Source organism: Perognathus longimembris, chromosome 24, assembly GCF_023159225.1.
Source record: "Perognathus longimembris pacificus isolate PPM17 chromosome 24, ASM2315922v1, whole genome shotgun sequence".
NCBI lineage: Eukaryota > Metazoa > Chordata > Mammalia > Rodentia > Heteromyidae > Perognathus > Perognathus longimembris.
In genome coordinates, this window is record NC_063184.1 from 31,511,719 (window position 1) to 31,528,932 (window position 17,214).

Here is a 17,214-nt window from a genome sequence, read left to right on the forward strand (position 1 = left end):
TATTTCTGGGTTCAGTGTGCGCCTCTCCCTTGGCGTTCTTGGGTGAGTGGGGCTTGGCTCTGTGTAAAGGAAGAAAGAAGTTTTCTTTCCGAAAGTTCCATTCTGGGACAGGACGTCAATCTGACTGAGTCATTGCCATTAAAAAAAGCAAACTGTAATTTTCATTGAAATAGAAATCCGTGTGATCTAACACATTCCCTTTTTATGGAAGATTACATTTCACATCCTAGAGGATGGCAAGTGACAAAAGAAACAAAAGCCAAAATTTCACCAGTTCAATTTGTAATATGGGGGGTCAGATCTGGCCAGCGCCATCATTGGCTGTTGAGGGGCGTCAGATTGACTCCATCTCAGATTAGTGAAAGAGAGCAGAAGCCGACTCCATCTTCCCTAAGATCTCCCCCGCCCTAACCAGGGATGTTTCCCTTCGCTGTGATAAGATTGTGTAAACTGCTTGACCACCTGAGTCGTGGAACATTCAAGGTTCTGTTATGCCCAAGTTGCAAGAAGACCCCCAAGAAGACCACTGAGAGCAAGACGTTCCGAAATGCAAAAGCAAGGCTTTATTCAGGCAGGCTGCAGCTCGGGCCTCGTCCTACCCACCGACACAGCGGAGGTTAGGAGGAAGCCCCCAGCTGCAATTTCACAGAGCTTATAAAGGCAAAAAACCAAAGTTACAGCAATCAGGTGTTCAAGCAAGATTAGGACACGGGTACAAATCTGATTGGCTCAGGGCTCAAGGCATTCCGGGGCGGTTAGAGTTAAGCATTCCCAGGCGGTTAGAGTTAAGCAGGGAGTTTCCTGACCAGCTGGGCCCTAATAAGCTTGTCCTGCTAGCTGGGATAATTGGTGGCCTGGGTTACTCATAGTTTAAACAGACAACAAAACGGGGGCTGCCTGAAAATGGGGTTTACTTTAACTCTTCAGTTCAACCTGTGCCCTCCCCTAAGTAGGTGTATCCGCCTTCATCATGTGAGCCCCCAAATCTGTGCGCCAAGTCTAACTAACATGATAGGTTGGTTCAAAGAGTTGCCATGAGGCAGACTGTAACTCCATTGGCCACCTGCGTGTGACCTGGAGTGCTCTGTAAGTGTTGTGACCTCATTGGCCACCTGTGTGTGGCAGGCTCGACCACGTGGTGTTTGCCTTTATAACCCGACCCCGAGCGTGGACCGGGGCACGTGGTCCCAGCTCCCGAGTCTGGGCTGTGACCCTGGCCGGTCAGTATACTTTTTACTTCCCCAATAAATCCGTCTTTTTTACTTGAGACCGTCTCTGAGTGGTGGACTCTTGGGGGGATGGGGGATCCCCCCCTCGGACCCCGTTACATTGTGGTCCCCCTCCCTTGGGGACCAATACTATGATGAAATTTCTATGTAGATCTGAACTGTATGAAAGTGGAAGACATACCTGAGACAACCTGTCCTGTGAAAGGAAAGACGGTGGTCAGTGCCTGATGGAAGCATTTGGGAGACTCCAGCGTGTAGCTGGGATTACAGCCATAGGCGTCCATGCCTGGCTCTCTGTGTGTGTGTGTGTGTGTGTGTGTGTGTGTGTGTGTGTTTAAGATTTAGCCGGGATTTATTTTAGTATAACTAGGTTAAAATGGGGAGAAATAGAAAAACAAAAAGAAACATTTCCTGCTGTCTATGTGGGAAATAGAAATCAAAGACTCATTTTTTTTTTTTGTTTCAATGAGAAAGGAAGTGGAAAAATGAGTCCTTGGTAAAAGAACTACATAAATGTGAAACAAACCAACTGTCTAGCTAAGAGGAATGGGAAGGCTATTTTGTCATCCTCAGAAACTAGAACTGTAAACCACATTGACAACTTCCTGCTTTTGTTCTTTGCCTGGCTTGTATAAAATATGGGAAGCGTTGGGCGTTGGACATTGTCCAGTTAGTTTAGTAGCTGAAGACCAAGTAAAGGACAACACTCACAATAGCTGACTTTCTAACAAAAGTGAGCTTTTAGCAAGAATTTGTGAAGTGCCAGATTCTGGATATTTGCTGCTTATTTTAGAGATGGAGTCTGTTGGACTTTTCTGCCAGGCCAGCTTTGAACCATGAACCTCCAGGTCTCAGACTCCTGAGAAGCTAGGATTAGAAGCTTGAGTCATGGTATGTGGCTCACTCTTTCCTTCCTTCTTTCACTCTTCCTTCCTTTCTTCCTTCCTCAAAAAGAAAATAAACCCGCATTTGTATGAACTGAGTAGTTAGCAGTACGGAATCAGCAAATCACCATACACTCCTCATAATTTCCAATTCCCTTGGATTAAAAGTTGTCACAATTTGTTATAACATAGTCTTTATGTTGGGGGAAAACATCCTCTAATTCTTCTAGGAAAGTACACAATGACTAGTTTTTAACATGTGTCTTCTGTCCAGTCTTATTCTGAAAGCAAACTTTAGTAAATCTATGACATGAATGTTGTTAAGTCTTCAGAAGCTTGGAGACCTTCCTTTATAGCTCCCCCTCCCTTTTTTTTTTTTTTTTTGTCCTCAAAACTTAGAATGTAATAGGCACTTACTTATTTTATTTTGAATGGATGAATGGATGAGCAAATGCACGAACCGTACAAGAAAACAGTATTTGGGTGTGAATGGATCAAAAGGGGCTGAGCTAAATTTACCGTGCAGAGCCAGTGTGGAGAATTTGGTGTCAAGCCACCAGTGTGAGCAGGTGAAGAGCCCTCGAGTTGGCCAGTTTCTACTGGTAACTCAACGCCTGTCATCCTGGCTATCTCAAGAGTCTGAGATCTGAGGCTTGCAGTTCAAAGCCAGCCCAGGCAGAATAGTCCATGAGACTCTTCTCTCCAATTAACCACCGGAAAGCTGCAAGTGGGCGCTGTGGCTCGAAGTGGTAGAGTGCTAGCCTCGAGCAAAAAGAGCTCACGGACAGTGTCCAGGTCCTGAGTTCAAGGCCCACGACGGCAAAATAAAACTCTCAAAGGACAGTATCGCAGCATTCTGTAGAGGCACCCACCCCACCCCCGGGGTTTATACAGTGAAAGACTATCTGCGAAAGCACTCCAACAATATCAAAGTGATGCACATACGCTGTCAATTTCACATATTGTGGTTTATATATCTTGGTTATTTATTTGCAGATTTGGTGATGGAAGGCTCAGGTGCTGTGGTTTCCAGGGTTGTGTTTTTTTTTAATGTACAGCCTTGGGGCAAAACATCCCCAAAGCCTACTGTTTCCTAAACAAGCCCATCATCAGCTGGGTGGGCGCGGTGGCGCACACCTGTAATCCCAGCTACTCCGCCGGATGAGACAGGAGGAACCCAACATTAAGGCCCCGGCTCCTGAATCATGAGATGATCTGTAGGGTGAGGCAAAGGGAGCCTTGGGTTCCTTGGAAAGCGTTCAGGGCCGGGTGCCCCCAGGTGCGGTGGCATCCCGGTTAGATGGCGCGAGTGGCCGTTATCCCCAAATACCCGAGCCCGGGTGACGCCTAAGGATCAGACGCGTACTTAGACCAGGACCCCCGCGGTCCCCTCTGACAGGGGTGGGGGTCCCCCGCCCCGCCCCCCATCTCCCGGGCCAGCGACTGCGACCCCAAGGACGGTGGCTGAGAACCGTGCCCGGCCGGGTCGGTCAGCCGTGGGCGCCGCCCCGCCCCGCGCGCGCCCCGGGCGCCCCACCAGGCGGGCCGGGCCGCGGCGTGGGTGCGCGGGGCCCGGCGCTCGGCTCCCTCCCCGGGGTGAGGGGGGGGGGGGGGCCGGGGTGACGTCATGCGCTCGGCGGGGCCGCCGGCTGACAAGGGCCCGGGCGAGGGGCGGGGCCGGCCGCGCGCACCGCCGGCCCCGGGGACGCGGGGAGCACCGGCGGCCGCCTCCCACCTCGGGCTGCCGGGAAGAGGAGGGGCGTCCGCCGCCAGCCCTCCCCGCCCGCCTCCCCCCTCCCCTCCCGCGCCCCCCGCCCGCGCCCTCCCTCCCGGGGGCAGCCGGGCCGGCTCCGGTGAGCCGCGCTGTCGTCATCCGCTCCGCCGCGTCCCGCGCGCCCTTGCAGCCGGGGAGCCCGGACCCGCCGGGGGCCGAGGATGCTGCGGGCCGCGCCCGCGCCGCGCCCCGCCGTCCCCGCCGTCCCCGCCTCCACGGCGGCGGCCCGGGGCGCCCGGTGAAGCGGCCCGGGGGGCGCGGGGCGGGGCGGGGCGGGGTGGGGGGGCCCGGGGAGCGCGTGCGCCCGGGCGCGGAGGGAGTGCGCGCCCGTCCGCCCGCCCGTCCGCCCGCCCGCCCGGGGGATCGGGCCCGCGCGCGGCCCCTTTGTGCGGCCGCGGCCATGTGGGTGAACCCCGAGGAGGTGCTGCTGGCCAACGCGCTGTGGGTCACCGAGAGGGCGAACCCCTACTTCATCCTGCAGCGGAGGAAGGGCCACGCGGGCGACGGCGGCGGCGGCGGCGGCCTGGCAGGTAAGCGGGGGGCGGCGGGGGGGGGGGGGACCCCGGGGCGGCCTCGCCGGGGCTGGGCCGGACCCCGCCGGGCGCCGGGCGCGGTGGGCGCTGCGCACGGGGGACGGGTGCGGGGTGCGGGGGGGGGCGCGGGGAGCCCCGTGCGCCACGGCGCGCGCCCTCCCCGCCGGCCGGCGAGCGCGGAGACCCGGGGACCGGGCGGGAGGCGGAGGGCCGCGCCCCGCGCCCCGCTGGCCGGGCCGGGCACCGGGCACCGGGCCTTTTGTTCCCGGAGGAGCCGGGGTGGCCGTGCCCGACGCGGCGGGGAAGGAACCAGGCGGGGAGCTGGGACCCCCGGGCGGCCCCCGGGGGGGGGGGGGGTGGACCGCGAGCCCCGCGCGCCTCCCAGCCGCTTCGGCCGGTAAACAGGATCCACCGGGTCACTGCTTTCACCGGCCCCCCGGTTACGTCTCGGACCTTTATTCATCAAGCCACCGGAGCCGGGATGCCCTGTCACTCCCGATCAGAAAAACATCCACCCTCGGACCCCCGATCTCCAGTAGCACCGTATTGGAAAGAGCTTCCCCGCGAGCCCAGCGGCCGCCCGCGCGCCCCGAGGACGGTGTTGAACCCACAGCCGGGGAGGGCAATCGGACCTCCCCCTCCCCTCCCTTCCCCACCCCCGGCCACTCCGAAGGAGCACCATCGGGAATAGCTAGGTGTTCCTTCCGGAGGAAAAGTTAGGGGAGATAGCTTAACAAAGAAACAAGCGCAGCGAAGAGGGGAGGAGGAGGAGGAGGAGGAGGAGGAGGAGGAGGAGGAGGGCTTGGGACCTGACCGCGGGGGGGGGGGGGTGGGGACTCGCCGTGTCAGCCCCCCAGGAGCCCTGATTCCTGATACGAGGTGCGTTTCATTGTGATCATGTGTATAAACTAGTTTTCTCAAGATTGGAAACCCAGGGTCGCATGGTGCGGAATAGATTGACAGGTTACAAAGGTTCTGTTAGTAGTGCCTTGGCTGACCTGTTGTTAATCCGATTTTTTTGGTTTTTACACGTTCCTACCATAGAAGGGAACTCTGTACAGAATTTGCCTGTTCCTTTATCTCTTATGAGTTATCTAGCCATAGCCCATGGGCAACGTGTATTTCCACTATTGGGAATCAATCTAGTTCAGCCTTCTTGAGACCTAGTACAATGTATAAAGTACAGAGTGTCACCACCGTGCGTGACAGTCATTTCCTGTTGGCGTTAACCTCTGATACTGGAAACTACTAAGTGTTCATCCTCATTCTCTCTCTCTCTCTCTCTCTCTCTCTCTCTCTCTCTCTCTCTCTCCTTCTCCCTCTGTGTGTGTCTGTCTCTGTGTGTGTGGGTCTGTCTTTCTCTCTCTTTCTCTGTGTGTCTGTCTCTCTCTCTCTGTGTCTCTGTCTCTCTGTGTCTGTCTGTGTGTGTCTCTGTCTCTCTATCTGTCTCTGTCGCTCTCTCTGCAGTAGGAGGTAGACATAGCAGGGCTCTGGAGCCCCCTTTTCCTATTTCACATTTCTATTGTTTTCCTATTGATTCAGAGTTCTGACTCTAGCCCGCTTAGAATCCATGTCATTGATGACTTATAAGAGGGGTAAAATTATACCACAGCAATTGCCGCTGTTATTTCTAGAACATTTGGAATTATCTCCCCGAGTGCAAATATTCCTACCAACTAAAGCTATTTTCGACCAACAGAGGTAAAATATTTGGTCTGGTAGATTTCTACCACGTCAAACGTGGCAGGAACACTTTAGAAAGCTTCGTGCTGTGTTTAAGTATATCCCAAGCCTAATGAGAGATCACTTGATTTGCTTACTAACTTGCCAAATCGTTAATAAGGATTTGTCAGTGACTTTTAAAGTGCCACTGTCATGAAGCTCACAGGTGGATGAAATGGTCACCTCAATGAGCACAGAGCTACTGGGTCCCTTCAAAAACCCTACCTACGGGCTGGGGATATGGCCTAGTGGCAAGAGTGCCTGCCTCATATACATGAGGCCCTGGGTTCGATTCCCCAGCACCACATATACAGAAAATGGCCAGAAGGGGCGCTGTGGCTCAAGTGGCAGAGTGCTAGCCTTGAGCTGGAAGAAGCCAGGGACAGTGCTCAGGCCCTGAGTCCAGTCCCCAGGACTGGCCAAAAAAAAAAAAAAAAAAAAAAAAAAACCCTACCTAGGTAGTGCACACGAAGGCTTTAGAGAAAAGACCACTTAGAAAGATGGAGGCTGCATTCTCAGAGTACGGAAAGTCAGAGCGGCAAGGAGATGTGGCTAGCCTGGGCCTGAAAATCACAGTGAGGTTACTGGGATCCAAGAAGGGTGGAGCCAAGGAGGAGGAGCCTGGGCCGGAAGCTGCGGCCACCTGTGGAGTTTCCACAGCACCAGGGGTGCACATGCATGCTCCCCGGCTTCTCTTCTCCTGCCCTCCCAGCTTGTGCCATTACCCACAGAACCCGGAGGAAGCTAGGTGGGCAGGGGCCCTGGTCAGGTGGTCCCTCAAGACCCGCCTCCCATAGACGGATCTGGGAGGTGCAGCCCACTGAAATGACCAGTGCAGACCTCCTGGGGAGAGAAACGCGCTGTTAGCCCCCCCCAGCGCCCCCATAGGGCTAGGGGTTGCCGTGGGGGCCAAAGAAAGCTGACCGAGTAAATGGCAAGTGACTGAGAAGCAAAGGAAGAGCTCGATGGGTCGTGAGAGAGGAGAAAGGACCAGTGTGGGATTGCCCGGAAGAGCTCAGGATTCTTCTATCCTAGGTGGACCAAGGCAGGCCAGGTACAGTCAGCTCGTGGATGGTGACAGACACGCGGGGGAAACCTGTCTCCCAGGTCAGCCCTGTGTCTGGTTCCTGGTGCCCCGTGTGTGTGTGGGGGGGTGGGGCTCTGTCGGAAGCTGTGCAGAACAATGCAAACAGTGCAGAAAGAAGTAAGCCGTTCTGTTCTGGATTGGAAACAATGTTGGGGACAGGGGCCATGGAGCATTCTGTTATAATGCATTTGATTCGTTTAACCCCTTGTCACCGAGGTTTCACACACACCGATAAGGGTACCGCAGACAATGAGGTGCTGATTGAACACTTTGCAACCCACAGGAAGATTTTCTTTTTTTTGGGGGGGGGCCAGTCCTGGGCCTTGGACTCAGGGCCTGAGCACTGTCCCTGGCTTCTTCCCGCTCAAGGCTAGCACTCTGCCACTTGAGCCACAGCGCCACTTCTGGCTGTTTTCTGTATATGTGGTGCTGGGGAATAGAACCTAGGGCCTCGTGTATCCGAGGCAGGCACTCTTGCCACTAGGCCATATCCCCAGCCCCCACAGGAAGATGTTTAATGATCAGACAGTATGACCGCCCTCCCAAGGGCCCCTGGGGGCTCAGCCAGTTTCTCCACTCACTCCTCCAGGGGTAAAAGCTGTCCTGGGTGATATTCCGTCAACGCTTCCTCGGCTTTGCTTTCAGTCCTACACACACACACACACACACACACAAAAAGAACATATTCCTGACACAGTATTTTGGCTTTGATATTTTTGTTTTGTTGGACACAGGAATGAGATGGAATCGTTGAGTGCGTTTGCTGTGTGTGGATTCTTTAGCTGCGCCTTCCGTGTGGGGTAGAGAATACTTCCGGACTTGCTGGTTGGTGTGTACCGGCCTACTGTGTCTTCTCCGTTTCCTTGGTGACTTTCGTATTGTCATCTGGGGCACGGTGGGGGCGGTGGCTATTCAGGCTACGCAGGGGATTGATTCATGGTGCCTGGAACCGCGCGGTTCTATTGGGCCCTCTCTGTGAGGACAGCGTGAGTGGGTAATCTCCAGCGGTTTCGGATGTGGTTGTACCAGACCCCACCACAGCAGGTGGGAGTGGCCCGGCGTCGTTAGCATCTGTGAGTTTAGCCTCTGTGCGGGTAGCGTAGGAATACCCCAATGTGAGGTTGCTTTGTAGCGTGGGTGCGTCCCTCGTTAGTGAAATGTGTGGTGGGATCTTCATTCTCCAGCTTGCCTGTTCAGCCCCACACTGAGAACAGAGGATTTAAAATAATAATAATAATAATATCCAAATCTTTTATATAAGATGTTTGGCATGTCCTATGCAGTGTCTTTCTCTACTGTAAGGATTTAAGGATTGCTTCTATATTATTTCTTGAAACTTTATAGTTAGAGGACATAACCAAAGATGGAGCTGGTTTTGCATTTTGTGCAAAATCCAAAGTGTGGTTTCCTTCATATGCTGTTAGATTTCAGCACGCTTTGAAATGTCAACTTTAAAAGAATGTTGTTATGTTAGAAATGTGTTTGAATACCACGGTGTTTGGAGCGTGAACTTCACGGAGATGTCAGAGAGAAGAGGCGCGTTTGTCTGGCTGGGCCATTGTTGTCCAGCATCGGAGATGAATTTCCAAGCATTTAGAATAAAGTCGTATGATTATAGACCAGGGAGCAAGGAAGCGGGTGGTTTCATCTGAGCTAGAATGCTGACCTGGCCAGGAATTTCACTTTTTACACCCGTGAAGACCTCCAGAAGTAGGAAACGTTTGTGTTTGGAAACTACACAATCAGTGATCTCCCTGACTGGGGGTGGGGGTGGGGAGATAGCAATGTTGTTATTGTTGTTGTCTTTTTTTTTTTCTTTTTCTATTTTTACTTGCTCTTTGGGTGTTCATTAGAGGTAAAAGACTTTCCTGCCCAGGCTGGCTTTGCACTGGGGTTCTCAGATCTCAGCCTCCCGAGGAGCTAGGATTACAGGTGTGAGCCCCCAGCGCCAGCTTTGGCTTTGACTGGGTTTCTGACACCTCCTGGCCCGCCAGTATCAGTTCACCGCCCAGCGCGTGGCCGCCGCACCGCCTCCCGTCCGCTTTCTCCTGGCTCTCCACTGCAGAGATCCATTAAACACTGGCATCTGGGCGAAGGTGACTCTTCCCAGCATTTGGGTGCAAGGAGCACGAAGCCAGGAGAATATCTCAGGAGGTGATCTGTGCACAGGGCCTGCCCCGCGCCTGCCTTCTGGGTCCCATCTCCCTAAAACTTGCCTGGCAGGAATTTGCTAGAGCGAAGGTGAGCGAGAACTAAAGGGCTGATCTCTGCTTACACTTTAAACAAAGGTGAACTCTGATGATCTCGTCCTGTTTGCTTTTGTTTTGTTCTGTTTTTAGTGGCTTACTTGCCTTTAACACCCTTTCTTCCTTTCTTTCTTTTTTCTGTGTAGGCACCGGGACTTGAACTTAGCACCTTGAACTTTCACTTAGCTGTTTCACTCGTAGCTGGTACTCTACCACCTGAGCCACACCTCCGTTTCCTTTGTATTTCTTGCAATGGGGCCCTCTCTTTGTAGCCTAGGTTGCCCTGGAACTTGGAATCCCTCTACCTCGGCGTCCAGAGTGGTGGATTACAGGCATGAGCCTCTTACACTTGGATACCATTATTCATTTCTTTATTTGGCGTTGGACATTGAGCCATTTCCTTGTACTTGTTTGCAAGGCAGGTGTTCTACCACTGGGCTGTTCCCAAACCAATGCTTCTTCTTTATGAAGGAAACTCAGTAGTACCAACGAATTGTTAAATATCTGTCATGGTCGAGAAACTAGTTTTTAACGGAAAACAAACTGGACACACATATCCATCAAATCGCTCCCATTAATCTCGTTTTCTGACCTTTAAATACCGTTGCTCCAATGAAAATTATAAAATACATTATTTCTGGAAATGTAATACATTTTCCAGTCTTCTATGTGGTATAAAATTTAGTTTCAAGATAGCGTTGTCGATGCACAATCTCATTTTCGAAGCGTGGGGAGTGGGGAGGGTATCCAAGCAGTGGTTGCTAACGTCTGAAATCCTCCTGGGGTTCAGCAGTTGTGCAGAGCCCTGTGCAAGCCACACTAGCGCAGCTTTCAGAACAACCCGGGTCCACGCGCAGGTTCTCCTTCCCGTGGTGCTGAGGATGTACTGGCATCTTAAATTTACACGGGCATAGGATTTTATAGATGCCCAGGGTTGTTTTTTTCCTTGACTTAAGTCAATTAGATCTTCATTTTAGACCTGCAATGCTACGGTAGGGGGCGTGGGGGGGGCAGAACTTACAAGACGCATAGTAAAGGCAGTCCATCTCCTAGGGGACAATCTTCTTTGAAAAGGACCCTAGGGGTATTGTGCAAACACAAGAGGAAGGCTGGCGAGAACACACGTGCCTACTTGACATCACTTATGACAGCGCTCCGCCAAGTGTCCTGGGTATCGCTTGCTGCGGATTCCGGTTGCGGTGCCATGGTTTGTGCCGGCGGTCATGTGAACCGCCATCTTTGTGGAGTGGAAGGAGCTCGGTCCTGCAGTCCCCGCTCTGTGTGACTGTGCTGCTTAACGTCTTTGAGACTGTTTCTCAAAGAAAATGCTGCCTCTGGAAAGTGTGGTGGGGGGGTTCCTCAGGTTTATCTTGAGGGTCAAGAAAGGCACTGGAAGCTCTTCTGAAAGCAAGAAGCACTGGTCAGCTCTGGTGGGTGAGCAGGCAGGACTCTGTTCTCAGAAGGGGCTCTCTTTGATCATGTTTCCTTGTATATTCAACCAACAAAGCAACGGTGACAGCAGCAAGGCCCCAACCCCCCCCTGCCCCCCAGAAGCCTGCAGCCAATAACAGCTCCACATACAGGGACAGACAGTCCTTCGGGAGGAGGGAGGAAATAGGGAGGGATGAAGGTGGGAGAAAAGGAGAAAAAAAACATTGGTGATAGTAACTATTTGAGATAGTAAGTTGCCAAGACAACTGCGTTATTTATGAATCTAGATAAAAGCGAATGATTCTTTCTTTGGAAATAGAAAAGTGCATTCTCTGTATATCGCACACCTAGGGCCAAACGGAAGGCCTAGGCCTGTCCCCAGATGGCCCGTTCCTTTCCACTCCATGTCCTTCGTTAGGATTTCCTGGTGACAGTCAAAGCAGGAAGTGGAGCGCTCGCCACCTGCCGGTGGTCTGCAGGCCGTTCCTCTAGCCTGCCCAGGTACAAGCCGGCGGACTCGGGCTCCGGAGAAGCAAGTGTGCGTCCGTCCGTCAGCGAGAAGGGAATGCCGCCTAGTTGAATGATGGGGTATGCTATCGTTGGTTGAAATGAGCAGGCATCGAACGGTGTCAGACTTGCAAACCTCTCCAAACAGAAGGATCTAGAAAAAAAAAATCCCTTGAGAGATTTCACTGGAAATATTTGGTTTCCTTGGACAAGCCTGGGCCTGACACCAGCTAAATAAAGGAAGGATTAGAACCAGGATATTTAATAACGCCTGGTATTTGAAAATCAAATAATCATCTGGAAAGGGAATGAAGACGGAGAGACCGCAGGAGAGCTGTAGTACTGTAGGGTGCTACCTCTGTTGTGAAGGTCGGTTTTCCGAATTATTAAACACTTAGGAATGTTCTTATTGCACGCAAAAGACCTTTCCCAAGTATGCTGAAATATACCCTTTATTTCTCTGTCCTCGATAGAGACATGATTTATAGCTAGTAGAGATATGGTTGGCCACAGTGAACAATGATTATGATTTTTTTTTCCGGCAGTGGTTGTAGTGTGTGTGTGTGTGTGTGCGTGCGTGTGTGTGCGTGCGTGTGTGCACGTGCATTCATATTATGGCTTGAATTCAGGGCCTCATTCTATCAAGTGGCTTACTTGCTCACAACTGGTCCTCTACCACTTGAGCCATGCCTTCCGTCTGGCTTTTTTTTTGCTGGCTAATCGGAGAGGCCATCTTGCATACTCTTCGGTCCAAGCTGGCTTCAAACCAAGCTCCTCCTTGTCTGGAATTATTTTGAAGTACGTAGAGCTCCAGGTGATAAACACAGACACACTCGGCTCCCCTGAGTGGGGGGACCCCAGGAGAGATGGGGGACCTGGGAAACTGGAGGTAGTTGTGAGGGGCGACTCGTTACACTTACAGTTGCACTGTAGGGTGGGGGGTGGGGTGTCACCTGACTGATACAGGTGATTATAATTTACTAATGCAAGCACTGTATTGATTCATCCTTACGCAAGTGACTATAATTTACAAATAAATGTATGCTGCTGGCTGGGCTGTATCATTAGGAGTGTTATTCATCCACTGTCTCTGAGATTAGCCCTTACACGTTCCTGACTCAAAGAATCACACTTGCCACAGAAAACCTGGTTTCCTGCTGGCAGCGAAGCATAGGCCGGCCAGTTGCTGCCTCTCCTGCCAAGGGAGGCTCTTGAACCATGTGAGTTCTGTTTGTGAACTGGTTTTAACTGGTTGGTAAGCGCGTGGCTGGTGTACTGATTTCAGATGCTGTGAAATGAGACCTGGACATCTCAGCCGTTGAGCAATTAAACAGTAACCATGTTCTAATTGAGAAAGAGGGCATGATTTCCCAGAAGTGCCCTGATCCTTCTTGGGAGATCTTACATTAGTATCTGAAGGTCGATCAAGGCAGAACGATAGGCGCAGCTTTGCATACATTTGCATCTGTACGGAGAAAGCTCTTCGCGTCTGGCTTTCCCGGCAATACCTGTGACAGGTCTGCTAGGAGGACTGACGGCTAGCTGCCCAGGGAGACTCGCTGTCCCAGAAGTCAGTGCGAGGTTAAAGGTACCATCCCCCCTGCACCTCTAAACCACTTCCCTCTAGAATCACGGTCCATTCCGTATTACACGTTACTTACACATTTATCGGTACTCTGTTGGGTTTGTATTTCTCCTGGAACTGGCCCGAGGGACAGAAGCCTAGTGGTTAACGAGTGTGGACTCGTGTTTAGCGCTCCCGGCCTGAGACGATGCCATCCAGAGCATCATGCACGGAGGAGAAGGTGTTCGTGTCTGAGTTTTGCCACGGGAAGCTCAGTCTCCCCCAGCCGGAGCCCACTACCTGTCTTTTTAATCCCAAATGAGCGTCTCGTTTTCAAGCTCGCTTGAGTTGAAATGAATTGAGCCTCCCTGCCACTGGTCTTGTTACCTATGAGATGAGGATGATGAACACAGGCCTGAAGAACGGGTTCTGGTGACTCACACGTGTTATGCTAGCTACTCAGGAGGCCGAGAGCTAAGGATCGATGGTGGTTCAAAGGCAGCAACGTCTGTCTGGGCCTCTCTTATCTCCAGTAAGCCTGAAGAGGAGGTATGGTAGAACACTAGCCTTGGGGTGAAAAAGCAAGCGAAAGTGTGAGGCTCTGAGTTCAAGCACCAGCACTGGTACAAAGAAAAGTAAAAGAAAAAGAAAGAAAAGCAAGTAGCTGCAGTATGTTGGGGAAACAGAGAGGAGTGGAGAATAAAGGAGATCTGGCTTTGAGACCAAACTGCACAGCTTTAGCTTTCCCAGAGTTATAAAGTGAGAAAAATATGTATTTCTTGGGACTTCTATGAATATAAAATTAGCAATGAACCTGAACACATTAGGTACTCTCCAACTATTTGGTGAGCTTTTTCTTTCTTGTTCTTTGGTTGGATTGTATTGTCATTATTTTCTTGAGACAGAATCTTGCTGTACAGCCCAAGCCGGTTTTGAACTCACGATTCTCTTGTCTCAGCCTCCAAACCCCTGCTGGGATTACAGGTGTGTACCATGCCTGGCTGTTTGATGTTTGGGGGTTATTGGAGGGGGGGTGGGGACAGGGGTGGAGTTGGGTATGTGTGTTTTGATTTTTACTGTGGAGTCGCTCGGGCTTTTAGCCAATGTTCGTTGAGACAGGCGCCAGATTGGAAAACATTTGCCCTTTTGTGAATCAGTCATTTTGATGGTTCCAGACTTGTTGGGGTTTTTTTTTTTGGAGTAGTGAATCCCATTTTGTCAGTGAGACTCCCATAATAATGACTAGCCCTAATCACACGCGTCATTAGCCGGGCATTTCGTGAGAGCCCCGCCCCGTGTGGCCGCTCACTTGATGGACACACCATCCCTGTAGACCGCACCGACGTGACGGTGGAGGAGAGCGCCCAGCCGGAGCCTGGGCAGCCAGTGTGTGAGGCGGCGGCCATGTCTCTTCCTGATTGCTTTCCCTCATGCACCTGTGGAACCGGAGATGCCAGATGCGATGGCTTGCGGTGTCGAGTGAGAACGTAGCCGGCCATCTTTGGATACGTGGCAGGGGTTGTTAAACAGGTTCGTTGATAATATGCAGGGACTGTCGAGTTGCTTGGAACCGTACGGGGCTCTTTGCACGTTTGGGGGAGGCCCATGGTTGTTCCAGTCGTAAGCAGGTCTGTTTGTACCCCCATTTGGGGTGGAAAGTATTCATTGCTCACATCCATTACCTGTGGAGTCAGAGCTATGCCACTTCTGTGCATCAGTGGTGCTTTATTGCATGCGTGAGGGTCAGATATGCAACACGGTGGCATTGGCTGGCAGACAGGCATGATATGGGCATGGCCATTAGATTCTTAATTTTGGTTTTGTTTTAAGTGCTGGCTGTGGGGCTTGATCTCAGTGCCTGGGCACTGTTTCTGAGCTTTTCTGCTCAAGACTAGCACGCTACCGCTTGAGCCACAGCTCCTTTGGTGGCTGATTGAAAAAAAAGAAAGTCTCAAGGATGTTCCAGCCCAAGCTGGCTTCCATCTTCAGATCCCAGCCTCCTGAGTGAGAATCACAGGCATGAGCCCCTGGCACTCGGCTATCAGAGTCTTTCTGTTTGTCAAGGTGTCTTTGGAAGTTGTCTGATTTGCCCTGAGTCGAACAGCTGAAGTAGAGGAGTTTTGCTGATCAGGTCCCCAGTGAAAGACCTGAGGCTAGCGGGGAGGCCACAGTTGCTGTAATAGGGGGACAGGAATAGCTGCTCGTGATACTTCGATGTAGACTTCAGTATGTGAAGGGCTGAAGTCAGTGCTTTATCGGCGTGGGAATCAAAGGCTGAAGGCAGGAGACAAAACGGGATGCTGTAGCTTGGTCTTAAATGTCCCCCCAGAGGCCCACGTACTGAAGTCTTTGGTGCTGGAAAGTTTGGAAAGTGGTGGAATCTTTAAGAAGTAGGTCCAGGTGGACGGACGTTGGGTCCTTGGGAGATTGCCTATGAAATCGGGGGGTAAAGGGATCCTGGCTCCTCCCTCTCTCCCAGCATTAGTGAAATCTCTTTAAACTGTGAACATGTATGCAAACCGTGCGTCGTATTTCTGAAAACAAAAACAACACAACAGATTAGCTAGTCTGTCTTTCCCACATTACTTGTCTGAGAACTTAGGGATCTTCCTCCTTCATCTGTAGCCATACTACAAATAGGCCCAACGCCATCTGATTTTGGAAGCTAAGCAGGATTGGACCTAGGTATGGTTGGGTGAAATTTTGCTCTGTTTGCCCTGTAATGTATTTGGATGTTTGAACCAATTGGCTGTACTACTACTACTACTCAAACCGTATATAATGTGAGCCCGAGGGCTTTGCCCATACTAGGCAAGCGTGCTACCATGGAGCTGCGCTCCAGCCCTTCAAAACACTATATAAAAATTTAAAACAAATTGTGACTATATCAAAGGTTCTCTTTGTTGAAAAATCTTCGAATCCCCCTCAAATGTGGAGGCTGAGCTCTCCTGTCCAGAACAGCCGAGGGTCCTTCTTTGCCCATGCTTCTTTTCTCGGGTATTTCCCCAAATTTGAACTACGGGACCTTGGAAGTAGAAACACGCTCACCAAACGGTTGCCTGAAATGATGTTAATGAGCAACACACAAATCCAAACACCACTTCTTCATGATCCAAGCTTCTGTGCAACTGTCAAACCAGACTACATTCCGCAGGCTACACACAGCAAAACTAGAAGGCCAGTTGAAGTCTGCCACGGCCACATTCATTTCTTGTGGAAAGACGAAACCGTGTTGCCGACATAAATTATCACCTGGATTAGGAATATTGTACGGTGGCATTCACATGGCCCAAATTCTCTGGGCTTCGGCACCATGCTTTCTGTTGTGCAGTGTAATTACCACCATCTTCTCTAGTCAAGTTCAGGAGACCCTGGTTCCACGTGCTGTCAAATATCTGTCATTCTCTGACCCCAACCTATCCTTTGCGTATCCAAGCTGCCTCTGCCATTTCCCAATGGCTCATTACAACTACAATGGAACAAACACAACCACGCGTCTGTAGTGCCAAACCAAACACTCAAATTGGGTGTCCGAAGGCAGCCAAAAGGTAGCGAGTGTGACAACCCAGAATAAGCCTTGCATTGCTATTTTGTTAGTACTATTAACATTCTAGGAAGTGGCGCTGTGGCTCAAGCGGTAGAGCGCAAGTCTTGCTCGCGAAGAGGCTCCGGAACAGCACCCAGGCCCTGAGTTCAAGCCCCCAGCCTGGAAAACAAATGACCAGTACTATTAACATCCTAATAAAACTGAACATAGAAGGAACTTAGACTCGAAGGTACGCCCGGAGCACTGGCTAGCTGTTCAGAGCCTCCTCACAGGTGAAAGGTCATCAAAGCCTCTCTATTCACTGCCCCGGTGGAAGACTCTGTCCTTGGCCTATTTTTGAGGCCTCTGAGAGTCTGACCCTGTGTCTCCTGGGTTTACCCTCACCTCGAATTCTTAGAATCATTGCCCACAGCTGGGGGTAGCCCCGGCCTCCTCTGTGCCTGCTCCAGGCTCAAACCTCCATCAGATGGCGATGACGTCATCTCGAACCGTCTACAATGAGAATGTGGACATAGTCTCAGGACATAGTCCCACGTCAGCCCCCATAGCATCTTCCACGGGGCTCGTAGACCTCAGTGCACATTTCAAAGCCTCTTTTCATTAAATCTCAACAAAACCCAAGAAACTGATCTACTGAACAGCTGTTCAGAGTCTTAATGAACCGAGTTCACTCTGCAGTGCGGGGAAGAT

At 51.6% G+C, this 17,214-nt stretch overlaps 1 protein-coding gene across 1 annotated transcript in view; it reads left to right on the forward strand.

Moving 5' to 3' along the window:
* The first annotated feature begins 4,256 nt into the window (after positions 1 to 4,256).
* The window catches only part of Tbc1d9 (TBC1 domain family member 9), a 63,951-nt gene continuing 50,993 nt past the window's right edge, over positions 4,257 to 17,214 (forward strand). The window contains 1 exon segment of the mRNA XM_048333386.1: positions 4,257 to 4,417. Coding sequence (XP_048189343.1) covers positions 4,288 to 4,417 — 130 coding nt within the window. The 5' untranslated portion in view covers positions 4,257 to 4,287.